Source organism: Mesoplodon densirostris, chromosome 11 (assembly GCF_025265405.1).
Source record: "Mesoplodon densirostris isolate mMesDen1 chromosome 11, mMesDen1 primary haplotype, whole genome shotgun sequence".
Taxonomy (NCBI): domain Eukaryota; kingdom Metazoa; phylum Chordata; class Mammalia; order Artiodactyla; family Ziphiidae; genus Mesoplodon; species Mesoplodon densirostris.
The window spans coordinates 85177676-85191553 of record NC_082671.1 but is presented as its reverse complement, the minus strand read 5'-3'; the positions used below and the strand labels follow the sequence as shown (position 1 = coordinate 85191553).

Below are 13878 nucleotides of genomic sequence, written 5' to 3'. Positions count from 1 at the left end.
AATACTAAAAAGACACCTACTCAAAAATGGAGATTTAATAAAATTTAATAAATTTTACTGCTTCATCTGATACCTCTTAAAAAGTGTTTTCCTACAAGTGTATAGTGGTGAAGAATACAATGGCTACTAAGTATAGTTTGGTGAGAGTGCCTTGATTTATACTAAGGGTACCAGTAGCTTTATCCCTTCTCACTTTTGGATAATCAACGCAAATATTAACACAGTGAAGAGGGCAAGTAAACTTTTAGTATAATTTTGAGAATATATTATACCTTTGGAGATCCCCTGAAAGGGTCTCAGGACACTTAGAGGTCTATGGACCATACCTGAGAACCAATGCCTTTTAGCATTCACTAATATAACTCACCACCAAAATTTTCAAATATTTTATTCCACGAGCTATGGAGAACACTTCCAAACTCACATAAAAGCAATCATACAGTGTCAACAGTTGTTCTTTTAAACTTAAACACCTGGAACTATTTATAAATATCTCATACATTCCATACCAAAATCTGCTAGCTTTAATTCTCCTTTTTCATTAATGAGGAGGTTCTGTGGTTTTAAGTCTCGGTGTAACACCTTTCTTCTGTGGCAATATGCCAAACCACGTAGAATTTGGTATAAAAACAGCTATGGAAACAAAAAATAGAAATTAGTCTTACAGATAATAAGATATACTTTGGTATAAGTTATGGTAAACAGAAAAGCAACTGGCTTAGAACAGTAAGAGAAAAAAAAAAGGAACCACATCCCTTTCCTTACATACCTGTTGTCTGAATTTTACAATTTATTATTCTATTTGAAGTATCTACGTATTTTTTTAGAGTGAACAAAGCGAAATGAAACTTTGTCTTAGTAGCAATGGTTCACTTGTTACTGAAAATGACTTTAAATAAATGTACCTCATAAATTTACAGGCCTACTAATTAGGCTTACAGTTTAATTATGAAATTCTGGCAAAACAAACAACCTTCTACCATTACCCCACACTACTCCCCCCAAAAAAATCTAATGTAGGACAACGTCTTTAAAATAAGGCAATGGAATTGGTGGTTTTATGAACATTCTGAGATGTCAAACAGAATGGTGTTGCATAGCTCTGGCAAATTATGTGCTATAAAAATAACCTAAAATAACCTAAACCAGCTTCTATCACCCACCTTCTGGGTACTTTACTTTCAGCACCTCCTACTCAGCCTTCAAAATCTGCTATGATTCGGAAAAGGGAATTGGCATTGTAGAGCTCTGAATGGCTTTTTGAGAAAAGCAATTCCTATAAGGCTAATGGGAGACTTTTTGTTGGTGGAAAAAAGAATATGAAACACAGGAGGTCTTTGATTCTTTGTGGTTAACAAAGAAGAGGATTCAGGACTGTACCCTTGGTTTTCTTGAAGGTGAAAGATAGCATTAGAACTTCAAGAATAAGCCAAGGCAGCGGGTGAACAATGGGCCTGAAGAAATTCTAATTAGCAGAGTTTCTACACTCTACATACTCATGTGTTTTGAAAACTCTTAAATTACTATTTCCAAATATTCCCGTTACTTTTTATGTTTGAAAAAATATAAGGGGCTAGTTAAACATAGAATAAAATACTCTACAACTTAAGCCAGGAATGTAAACCTGGCTTAAGACATATAAACTTCTCAAATCTTTGTCAAGTTATGATGATTAAGGACAATTTTCTTTCCAAATTACTGCTAATATGAAAGCAGGAAAAACAACATAAAAGCCACAAACAAAAATAAACACAAATGAGATTCAGTACACCTTGCAAAACACAATGTGAAATATGATGAAAACAATTCTCATAGAAAATATATGGAAAGAGACTTAAAGCCCTATTCTAAAATTCTTAGCCATGTGTTACCCATATGTTTTGAACTGTCTTTTACTAAAAGAAACTGGCTCTCCTTTATACCAAACTTAATTGTTTTTAAAAGTATATAAGTTTAAAGTTATTATCTACAGAATTGGAACTGTCTCAAAAATACAGCAGGGACAGCCTATTTTCAGAACAGTTTCTCACAAACTGTTGACTAAGTTTGGATAAATAAGTCTTTGCTAAATTTGGAGTACATCAGGTCAAAGAAACCTACTGTAAAAACACAACTGTATCAAAGGTTTTTATTTGATTTTACTTTTACTCTTGGGTTTCATCTGGCACTATTATACCAAACTTTTCTAGCATTACTTGCATCTTTAGATATTTTTCAGATAAGAAAACATAATTATGTTACTTTTCCTCCTGACAGTACAGAATGGTATTTCCAGTCTAGTATTCATAATACCTATGCAGGTTCCTGGCCTTACTCATTAGATTAGTACCTTGAAAAGATGTTTTATAATTAAATATCATTCTAAATACTTCAGGGGAGTTTGTCATGTAAAGGAGGCCCTTTGCAGAATGCACTAATCATTTTCATTGATCTTAATCATTTGGATTTTGATATAATAGGTATGTCGTTTTCTTTTTAAGCAGAATATACCTGTAAATGTATTCTACATATATCTAAGAGAATCAATGTTATAATGTGAAAGGAAATTGTCAAAAGTTTTTGTTTTTGTTTTTTTGGAGCAGAGAAAGGTTTATTGCAGAGCCAAGCAAGGAGAACGGGTAGCTCGTGATCAGAGAACGGGTAGCTCGTGATCAAAATCCTCAAATTCCTCAAAAGTACTTTTTAAAACTTTTTAAATGAAGTAGCTCTATAAAAAGGTCTGATTCTAAGAAATACTACAGTGTAGTAAACAGAAGTTCTGAGTAAATATGTTCAGAGGACAATAACCTATTTAAAATGCCTAACAGAAAATTCTGAAGCATATTTCATACGTAATGTAGTTCATCTATGCTTAAGTGTTTGTCTGTACTTTAAATAAAATTTAAAATGACACACTAAAGCATACCTTAACATTGTGCATACTCATGATGTTTCCACAGTCATCCATGTACTGTTTTAGATCTTTATCCTGAAAAAATACAGCACTTTACTATGTGATACATAGTTTTGAGAAGGCATGACTGATTTACTTAATAGCATTTAGTTAAAAAAATTTTTTTTTAATTGAAGTACAGTTGATTTACAATGTTGTGTTAGTGTCTGGTGTAAAGCAAAGCGATTCAGCTATAAATACATATATATACATATTCTTTTTCAGAAAAATAAGTTGTTTTTTGAGGAAAGATACTGAATGCACCACACATAATTTAATTAAACACTAATAACAATAATGTCCCCTGGGCTGTTACGAAATCCAATTTGCTATGTTTTATCATTTAGTAAATGCTTACCAGATACTCAAAGACCAGAGTCAAAGATTTATCTGTGTGAACAATGTCATGCAACGTTACTATATTTGCATGTTTTAGATCCTTTAATAGTGAAACTGCAAAACAGAAAAGAAAACCAATTACTTAATCTGTGGTAGCCAGTCTTTTTTAAAAAAAATCCTAAGTTTAACATATGAATGATTGAGTTTAGGAGTCTCTTAAATTTAAAACAATAATCCACCAAAGAGATTTGTAGTATAAATTTTATTAGAATCAATTTTTTTCTTTTCTTTTATGGTTCTGGGTTTGATATTTTTAATACTTAAATTATCCTCAATATTACATTAATACTCTCCATGACATCTTTTTTTCTCAAATGTTAACTTATCCAGACTTCTAGGATTAATTTAGACATAAAGTCCAAGGTACCTTTTTTTCCTCCAAATTGCTTGTCAGTTGCCTCAAACTATTTTCTGGATAATCTTTTTTAAAAAATTGTACCATTATACAAATATATTTACATCCTGTATATACTATTTATAGTTAGCTTTCCCCCATGCACCAATATATAACATTTCCCAATGTCAAATATTTGTCTGTGACAACAATCTTTAATGACTTCATAGTACTTCATTATAAGCAGTACAATAATATATCTAACTAATTCCTTTTATTAAATATTTCAGCTTTAGATATTGCTTTCCCCCACCCAGGGACTTGTTTTATTGTATTCTTTCTCCTCAATGAGATGCCATAAGCTGTAGTGGCATATATTTTCCAGTCATGTACTATTTCTGTATCTGAGCTCCTTGTACTTACAAACAATGAACTCTTACTACATAGCTTTGGTTTTAAAATATTCTATATAAATTTCATAATACATTCTGCTCACAAAAGTACAAATTATACCTTCTCTTATTGCTGTGCAGGGTGCACCTTCTTCATGTTCCAACCGGATCTCTTTCAGTGCCACCAAATTCTCTGTCAGTTTACTTCTTCCTTTATATACTGTTGCATATGTACCCTACAAAATATATTTTTGAAAGACACATCAAAAATATCATGAGTCTATCTATATCATCTATACAATAAAGAGCCCTAACTAAATTTCTAATTTCTAAGCATGTGTTAAATTCCATCTTGCAAGGAAAACCCCACCATGATTAATCTTGGTTTTCCTATAGCTAAGAGGACTTTCAGTTCCATATGCACAGCTTCCCTACTCTTACAACCCTACAGAGTGCTTCAAAGGTATGAAAACATAGGGAGAATATTTAATTTACTTTTTGTACTTCGTATTATATTAATAACTGAATCAATAGATTTGGAATCAAAGGTACTTTAACTGCAATGGTATGTGGAGATTGAGGAAATTAATTAAGCACAGTAAGTGAAAACTGAAAATTTAACTAACATATTGTGAAACTTTACCCGTTTTCAGACTTTTCAGAATCTTTGTATGCTAGAGCTCGCCTTTAAAAAACAAATATATTCTATAGATTTCTTCTATCATTTCCAGGATAGTTCTCAAACTCCCTTAAGGCCTCCCTAGTAACTAATTCTACTATTTTCTTCTCACTTTCTCACTCTGGGAGGTAGATCGTTTCAAAATTAGTCAGTACTAGTAGCAACTTCAAGAAAACCAAGGTCTTATGGGTCAAGAATTTCCTTAACCTTTAATGAGATGTGTCTTTAACCTTAAAGATAGTATTTTGATTTTTCACAAGTTTGAACACATGCAATTTCCCACATGACGGCACAAAGAATACCAGGAAGCTAACTAACAAATAAATGTCTATTTTGTTACCAAGAAAGCACAATATTTTATGTTTCAATAGCAGGTTATAAGGCTATTAAAAAAATTCATTTCTTCTCACACTGATGGGATGATTTCAAGAACTAAAGGGTTTTTCCTTCTAACATTCTGTTGCTTTTTCAGAACAAGATATAATCTTTTAGATGATGAACAAGAAAAAAATGCACCTTACATGTCTGAAATAAGTATTAACTTACCTCTCCAAGCTTTTCCAATTTGATGTAGGTTTCCATTTTTCCAAACCCAATTTCTGACTGAAAGCAAACAATTATAAATTTAGTATTCTTAAAATTTCAATTCATCACTGCCTCAATTTCTGAAACTCTCCTGCTCTGAAGAGTGTCTTGGAATAGAAAAATCTGATTATAATTAAATTGTTGAACATCTGTCAAATTTTAAAATAAATTTTAAAAACTGGAACATTCAAAGGTTCAAAAATATCAAAGTTCACAATTAAAATTGTCAACCCATCTTTTACACAGATCGATTAACATTCTGCTATAGGGACTTCCCTAGTGGCGCAGTGGTTAAGAATCCACCTGCCAATGCAGGAGACACGGGTTCGATCCCTGGACAGGGAAGATCCCACATGCCGCAGAGCAACTAAGCCTGTGTGCCACAACTACTGAGCCTGTGTTCTAGAGCCCACAAGCCACAACTACTGAGCCCACATGCTGCAACTACTGAAGCCCACGCACCTAGAGCCCGTGCTCCGCAGCAAGAGAAGCTACCACAGTGAGAAGCCCACGCACCGCAATGAAGAATAGCCCCCACTCGCTGCAACTAGAGAAAGCCTGCACACAGCAACGAAGACCCAACACAGCCAAAAATAAATAAAAACAAACAAACAAAAAACATTCTGCTATTATCAAAACTACAATAAGGTATCTATCAGCTAACACTGGTCAGAATGGGCATCATCAAAAAACCTACAAACAATAAATGCTGGAGAAGGTGTGGAGAAAAGGGAACCCTTTTGCACTGTTGGTGGGAATGTAAATTGATACAGCCACTATGGAAAACAGTATGGAGGTTCCTTAAAAAACTAAAAATAGGGCCTCCCTGGTGGCGCAGTGGTTGAGAGTCCGCCTGCCGATGCAGGGGATACGGGTTCGTGCCCCGGTCTGGGAGGATCCCATATGCCGCGGAGCGGCTGGGCCCGTGAGCCATGGCCGCTGGGCCTGCGCGTCCGGAGCCTGTGCTCCGCAGCGGGGGAGGCCACAGCAGTGAGAGGCCCGCATACCACAAAAAAAAAAAAAAAAAAAAAAAAAAAAAAAAAAAACTAAAAATAGAATTACCATATGATCCAGCAATACCACTACTGGGCATATACCCAGAGAAAACCATAATTCAAAATGATACACATACCACAATGTTCACAGCGGCACTATTTACAATAGCCAGGACACGGAAGCAACCTAAATGTCCATCAACAGAGGAATGGGTAAAGAAAATGTGGTACATATATACAATGGAATATTACTCAGCCATAAAAAGGAACAAAACTGGGTCATTTGTAGAGATGTGGATGGACCTAGAGAGTGTCATACAGAGTGAAATAAGTCAGAAAGAGAAAAACAAATATTGTATATTAACGCATATATGTGGAATCTAGAAAAATGGTACAGATGAACCGGTTTGCAAGGCAGAAATAGAGACACAGATGTAGAGAACACCGTATGCACACCAAGGTGGGGAAATGGGGCTGGGGGTGGGGGATGAATTGGGAAATTGGGATTGACATATGTACACTAATATGTATAAAACAGATAACTAATAAGAACCTGTTATATAAAAATAAAAAGAAAGAGAAAAACAAATATATATTAATGCATATATGTGGAATCTAGAAAAATGGTATAGATTACCTTATTTGCAAAGCAGAAATAGAGACAGAGACGTAGAGAACAAATGTATGGATACCAAGGGGAAAAGGGGTGGGGTGGGAAGAAATGAGAGATTGGGATTGATACATATACACTACTGATACTGTGTATAAAATAGACAACTGAGGGGACCATACTGTATAGCACAGGGAACTCTACTTAATGCACTGTGGTGTCCTAAATGGGTGGAAATCCAAAAGGGAGGGGAATATACGTATATGTATGGCTGATTCATTCTGCTGTGCAGTAGAAACTAACACAACATTGTAAAGCAACTATACTCCAATAAAAATTAATCAGAAAAAATTCTGCTATGAAAAAGTTTTGTCCTATTTTAAGACTCTGAGATTTTAAGATACCCCAGGCATTTTAAGATACTAAAGAATTTTATAAAAGGTAACTACATGATTTTCTTTTTAACAAAACTGCAAAATAAATAATTTTCCTACATATTCTCCTTCACCAATCTTTGTGTTCCCTAGGAAGGCCTGCAAAAAACAAAATACTATTTATTTCAGGTTTTCCCACCAAAATATAATAAAAAAGACAACTGCAAGTCACACTCTATTATGAGTCAGGAAATGGCTAACACAAAAGAAGCAATATAAATCTAAATCAGTCCCCTCCATCCCCAAAAAAGGGGTTTAAAAGTGAGTTCTTAAAATCATTGCTTTTAAACCTTGAGACTGTTTGCCTACTTTCTATGGAGTCAATAAATGAGATAGATGGAATACTCAAATATGTAATGGAAACCCAGTATTTAAAAACTAAAAACAAACAGAACAAAAAACCCTAACACAAAAGATTTAGGAAAAAAAGAAAAAACAAAGTGATAAAAATTATTGAGAGAAAAAAGTTAAACAGAGGAGAAGAATAAGAATTTTCTTAAACTGCTTTCTAGTAACCCTTTGTAGATAGTGCAAAAGGCAATAATAATCTAAAAATTCACTTCTCACTTTAGAGTGATACTAATGCCGTTAAATAAATAGCCAGTGAAAGGAATGATGTTCTTTTATATATAACCTCAGCTCTCAAAGGTGTATAAATAAGACTGGATCATTAAATACTATGTTTTAGTCAAATTCTGGAGGTTCAAATACACATTTTTTTCTGGAGGTGTTGAATAAAATAAAAATGATACTTGACAATTTGACTTAACATCTCTCACCACTTGGAACAAAAGGATAAACTGCCCCCACCTGAATGGCCAGAAGTAGCAGAGGCCTCTCAAAGGAACTGTTTCTATCCTTTTGTTACAAGGATATGTATCAATTTAAAAGCCATGCAGGGACTTCCCTGGTGGTGCAGTGGTTAAGAATCCGCCTGCTAATGCAGGGGACACAGGTTCGAGCCCTGGTCCGGGAAGATCCCACATGCTGCAGAGCAACTAAGGCTGTGCACCACAACTACTGAGGCTGCGCTCTACTGAGCCCTCGTGCCACAACTACTGAAGCCTGCGTGCCTAGAGCCTGTGCTCCACAATGACAAGCCACCGCAATAAAAAGCACACATACCGCAACAAAGAGTAGCCCCCAGCTCACCACAACTAGAGAAAGCCCGTGTGCAGCAACAAAGACCCAACACAGCCAAAAATAAATTAATTAAATAAATAAATTAAAAATAAAATAAAATAAAAGCCATGAGGAAAACTACATATCTAATAGTACTTAATTCAATTTTGGTAAACTAATGAAAACTGTGGTCACAGGCAGTATTATTGAATGACTGAAAAATTGCTTCTTTCTGTACTCTTAAAGACTTTTTTCTATATATGGTATTTAAAAAAATTTTAATTAAAAAAGTGAGATTTTGGGGCCTCCCTGGTGGCGCAAGTGGTCGAGAGTCCGCCTGCCGATGCAGGGGATACGGGTTCGTGCCCCGGTCTGGGAGGATCCCATATGCCGCGGAGCGGCTGGGCCCGTGAGCCGTGGCCGCTGGGCCTGCGCGTCCGGAGCCTGTGCTCCGCAACGGGGGAGGCCACAACAGTGAGAGGCCCGCATACCGCAAAAAAAAAAAAAAAAAAAAAAAAAAAAAGTGAGATTTTGGAACCATCATGCGCCATCCACCCACATACTATCTTATATATGACACAGATACTACGTCCTTGCTTTCTATTATCAATAATTATACAGAATAATAAGGTAAAACTACACTAGATAACACCTGCTAAATACAAATGGAGTTTTTTATTTTAATATGGAAAATGTGGCAAACAGCCCACCATCTGGTGCATGAGAACCTGATTCTGAATAACCTTTTGACTTTGCTTTTTTTTTTTTTTTTTTTTTTTTGGCGGTACACGGGCCTCTCACTGTTGTGGCCTCTCCCATTGTGGAGCACAGGCTCCGGATGTGCAGGCTCAGTAGCCATGGCTCACAGGCCCAGCTGCTCCGTGGCACGTGGGATCTTCCCGGACCGGGGCACGAACCCGTGTCCCCTGCATCGGCAGGCAGACTCTCAACCACTGCGCCACCAGGGAAGCCCTGCATGTTTTTATAGTCTATTTACATATTACCTTAACACTTAAAAAAAGGCTAATTACCAAGGTCACACAAACTATGATAGAATGTGTTTATTTTCTTATACCTATCTCTAGAATTCAGGTGATTAAATTCACAAACATGGAACTATTCTGCCATGAATTTTAAGTCTCATATCACATTTCTTTATGAAGGAAAAAAGAACTATATTTAAAGAATAAATGGAAACTAGTATGAACAAAATAATAAACGTCCCCCCCAAAAATATAATAAAAATGTTGTCATCTGTAACAATAAGAAGCACATAGAAAAATATAACTACGAGCTAGGAACTTTTTTTTTTTTTTTTTTTTGGCTACGTTGCGTGGCTTGTGGGATCTTAGTTCCCTGACCAGGAATTGAACCTGTGTCCTCAGCAGTGAAAGCACAGAGTCCTAACCACTGGACCACCAGGGAATTCCTGGGAACTTTTTCTTATCAGGAGTTGGGAAATTTTCTTATTCATTCTTTTACCTTAAGTGAATAAATACTAGCATGCCTTTAAAAGATCAAGTACACTTTGGTCCAATGGTGACTATGACAAAAATGCTGAGATTTGCTTTAAAGAGTGTATAAATGAACTATAAATTCAAGGTTATAAAGATAAAAATGTCGTAGAGATTTACTGTATCATATAAAGTATATAAGGAATAAACTGTAAGAGATGCATCAAAAATTAACATTACAAAGAGTCACTCTTCAAAGAATGAAACTTAGTGAGATCATTAAAATATGCTGAAAGTCTGCTTTTTAAAAAGAAGGTAAATACTGGAATTATCTGCCACAACCCAATTCAGAGTAAGTGTACCCACCTCACAACATTTTAATGATTCCCAACCTTTAGGATTTAATAATTACATCCAAATATTACTTACTGAACCTTTATATGGAATTTCTAGAAAATTTTGCTTACATTGTTATCTGCTGAACATGACAAGATTAACAATAGATATAATGACTAGCTTGTTGACACGCTCTCCTACTGAAATTATTCAGAGGACAGAGGACAAAGCTCATTTATTCAATATTTACCAAGCACAATGCTAGGTACTGGGGATATAGTGAAGAAGACAGATATGATTCCTGCTTTCATAAGTTCACAATCTAGACTGAGTTCCATCCTAGATTACTTTAGAGTATTTTTAAAGTCTCATAAAAACAGAAATAACAGCTAAAGGAACGGAACAGTAAGCTCTGTATTTTAATACAACATAAACATTTCCTTAATTCTGCTTTCCAAACAAAGATAATTTTTTTCTCATACTTCATTGCTCTAAGAGAATACTTGGCTTTTTGGAAAACCAAGCAAATTCCTGTTCAATCAGCTCTTGTACCATAAGCACATGAAAATTAAACAAAAATATAATTTATAATAGCCAGATTCCTATAATTCAGGGTAACTTGTAAGTAGCATCGAGTATTATGGGGTATTCCTTGATTACTTTGGCTCTGGCAATATAATCACTCTATCAAAGTTATAAAGATGTATTAACATGCTGGCAATGCAGTTCTAATTGAGCTTCAAAACAACTGAAATACGTGCAAAAGTTCTACAGATACCATTCTAAAAGTGAATGTGTATATAAGAAACACTGGGGGCAAAGGGAGATTTTTCAAACATCCATTTCCCTCCTTGTGAGATTCACCGAGTTACTGTTACTGACAGAGAAATGTGTTCTTAGATATGTGGGGGGCAGAAAAGAGACTGAGAATCTCTATTCTACTTGATCATTTGTCTTACAAAAATGTGCTGTCATCATCATCATGATACTACCTTAACCCTGTCCATAATACACCAAAGGTAAATTAAGTTGTGGGTGGACCTTTGAACCTCACTTCCACACCACATAATATACTTCTTATTTCTGAGAGACATCAGGACTTGATACCCTATTTACTCACCTGTCCTTAGAAACAAGGACTACATATGATATACCTTGGTAAAGTCATGAATGAGGAATCCAAAACTCATTGTTTAGGAAGAGGCAGATTCTTAAAATGTGTATAACTTAAACTTCAATAAAATGAGACAAACTTTCATGGATAGACTTAGTCTACTAAAGCTGCACTTAACACTCTTACAAAACTTCCACGGGGCATGCCATCATTGTAAGTGCAATAATGCTCTAACAAATCACTATCTCCCTATGGGCTTTCCCATTAGTCTAATGTTTAACTCAGTATGTTAAGAGTTAGAATATTCCATTTCTTATCAACTATAAATGAATATTAAATAACACTTCACCAATCTAATAACCAATATCTTTAATATGAGATAGAATGACTAAATGTAATGTGGTGTTCTGGATGGGATCCTGGGGAAAAAAGATATTAGTGGAAAACTAGGGAAATTTGAACAAAGTATGGAGTTTAGTTAATAGTAATGTACCAATATTGGTTTCCTTAGTTGTGAAAAATGTACTAAAGTAATGTAAAATGTTAATAACAGGGGTAACTGAGTATGTGGTATATGGGAACTCTCTATATGATCTTTTAAATTTTTCTGTAAATGTATAACTACTCTAAAATAAAAAAACTTATTTAAATAAAAAGTCAATAGAAAGGATTCAGCAAGAGAGGGAGACTGACTATACATGAGTGTATAGGAATAACAAATATTCTAATCATCTTGAGGAGATGGGATAGGAAGGACAATTCCTCAATATTAAAGAAAAGAAAGGAGAATTAGTGTAATTCAGAAAATGAGACGGTTTCTGGTTAGTGGCTTCTCTCTTCTTTGTCATGTAGTGGGAGAGGTCATCTGCTTAGAGAGGGGAAGAATTAACCAGAGAAATAAAATACAATAGGGCAGCCAAGCGATACTGAGAATCCAACTGAGGCTGATGATCATAAATTCATAGAAGAACCAATCAGCCCTATTGTATATCTTTCTCTACCAGAAATGAACTCTCTGACTGGTTTCTTATTTCCTACTCAAACAAAGGATTTATGTTATTTTTACTACCCTACTTATAATACACTGCTATTAAAAACAAAAAACAAAGTTTTATCCTTTTAGAAAGACAAAATTTTATATTTTGTCCTGAAAAATGTTTTTATCTTTTAGATAAAGAGTATATCATCCATGGAAACATGAGCTCTTACAAATGTGAAGAATATTTTTCTTTTCCCATCTCCTTTCCATGCATTCCCTAATCCTTCCCCTTCACATATAAACCTAGGGTACTCAAGAATAATTTTCTAATATACTTCAAAGAAACCATGGCTTTAGTAAGGTAGATAGATAATGAAAAGGATGAATCAGTAGAAACCAAAACAGAGCTGGCATGATTAATCTGAAATCTATAAGCCATTTCAGATCAAAAAGCAAGGGAGGTAGATAGGAACACTCAACACAATAAAAACTCCAGTCACGTAACATTCATTAGAGGGCACTGTTTTCCTTAATTTCATGTACACTGAAAAAGACAGGTCTTAGATGATAGCTTTGGTGATTAAACCATACCTTTAGTCCCAATCTGAAATATTTACTAACTCCAAAACTTAAGTACTGATCTTTAATAAAAATTGATAACCAAAGAAAACTTGCAAGCTGGTAATTAAATGACAAAGTTATTTGAATAAAAATGTCTTAAGCAGTGATGCAAAACTATGATGATCATAAACCTATACCAAAGTCAAGTTGGTATTACACTTCAACCTTGTTGTATAATGGTGAATGTCAAATAACTACCCATCCTTCTAGAGCCAGCTTAAGCACTATCACCTCTGTAAGGCTGTGATGTGCAAAGACATTTTACTTGCTGTCTCTTTAATTGTCTCATAGCACTTTATATATACTTCTACCATAGAACTAAAGTCATCCAAAACAGATCCTCACATACACAATCATCTCAATTTATGTCAAAGGTGACACTGCAATGGGGAAAGCTATCCTTTCAATAAGCAGTGCTGGGTCAATTGCTACAGATTGGGAGAAGGTATTTGCGAGACATGTAACTGACAAAGGTCCTTTATACAAAATGTATAAAGAATTCCTAACAAACCAATAAGAAAAAGGCAGAAAGTCCAAGAGTAAACAGATAACAGACTTGAACACTTAATTCAAAGAAGAGGATATCTAAATGGCCAATAAATATTAGAAAGGTGTTCAGCTTAAGGCATCAGGAAAATGAAAAATAAAACCACAATGAGATAGCACTATACACTCACCAGAAAAGTTAAAAAAAAAATTTTTTTTTAAAAGAAACAGTATCAGAAAATTGAATGGAGAGGGGCTTCCCTGGTGGCGCAGTGGTTAAGAATCCGCCTGCCAATGCAGGGAACACGGGTTCAATTCCTGGTCCGGGAAGATCTCACATGCCTAAGCCGGTGCACCGAGCCTGTGCTCTAGAGCCCTCAAGCCACAACTACTGAGGCCCGCGTGC

General features: G+C 35.0%; 1 protein-coding gene across 2 annotated transcripts in view; it reads right to left on the bottom strand.

The window, feature by feature from the left end:
* Positions 1-13878, bottom strand: part of CDK17 (cyclin dependent kinase 17) — a 99662-nt gene that overhangs the window by 14921 nt on the left and 70863 nt on the right. For both annotated transcript variants that reach the window (XM_060112615.1, XM_060112614.1), the window contains 5 exons: positions 5283-5339; positions 4179-4293; positions 3291-3385; positions 2906-2968; positions 510-633 (listed from right to left, as the gene is read on the bottom strand). In XM_060112615.1, coding sequence (XP_059968598.1) covers positions 510-633; positions 2906-2968; positions 3291-3385; positions 4179-4293; positions 5283-5339 — 454 coding nt within the window. The remainder of the gene's footprint in view (positions 1-509; positions 634-2905; positions 2969-3290; positions 3386-4178; positions 4294-5282; positions 5340-13878) is intronic.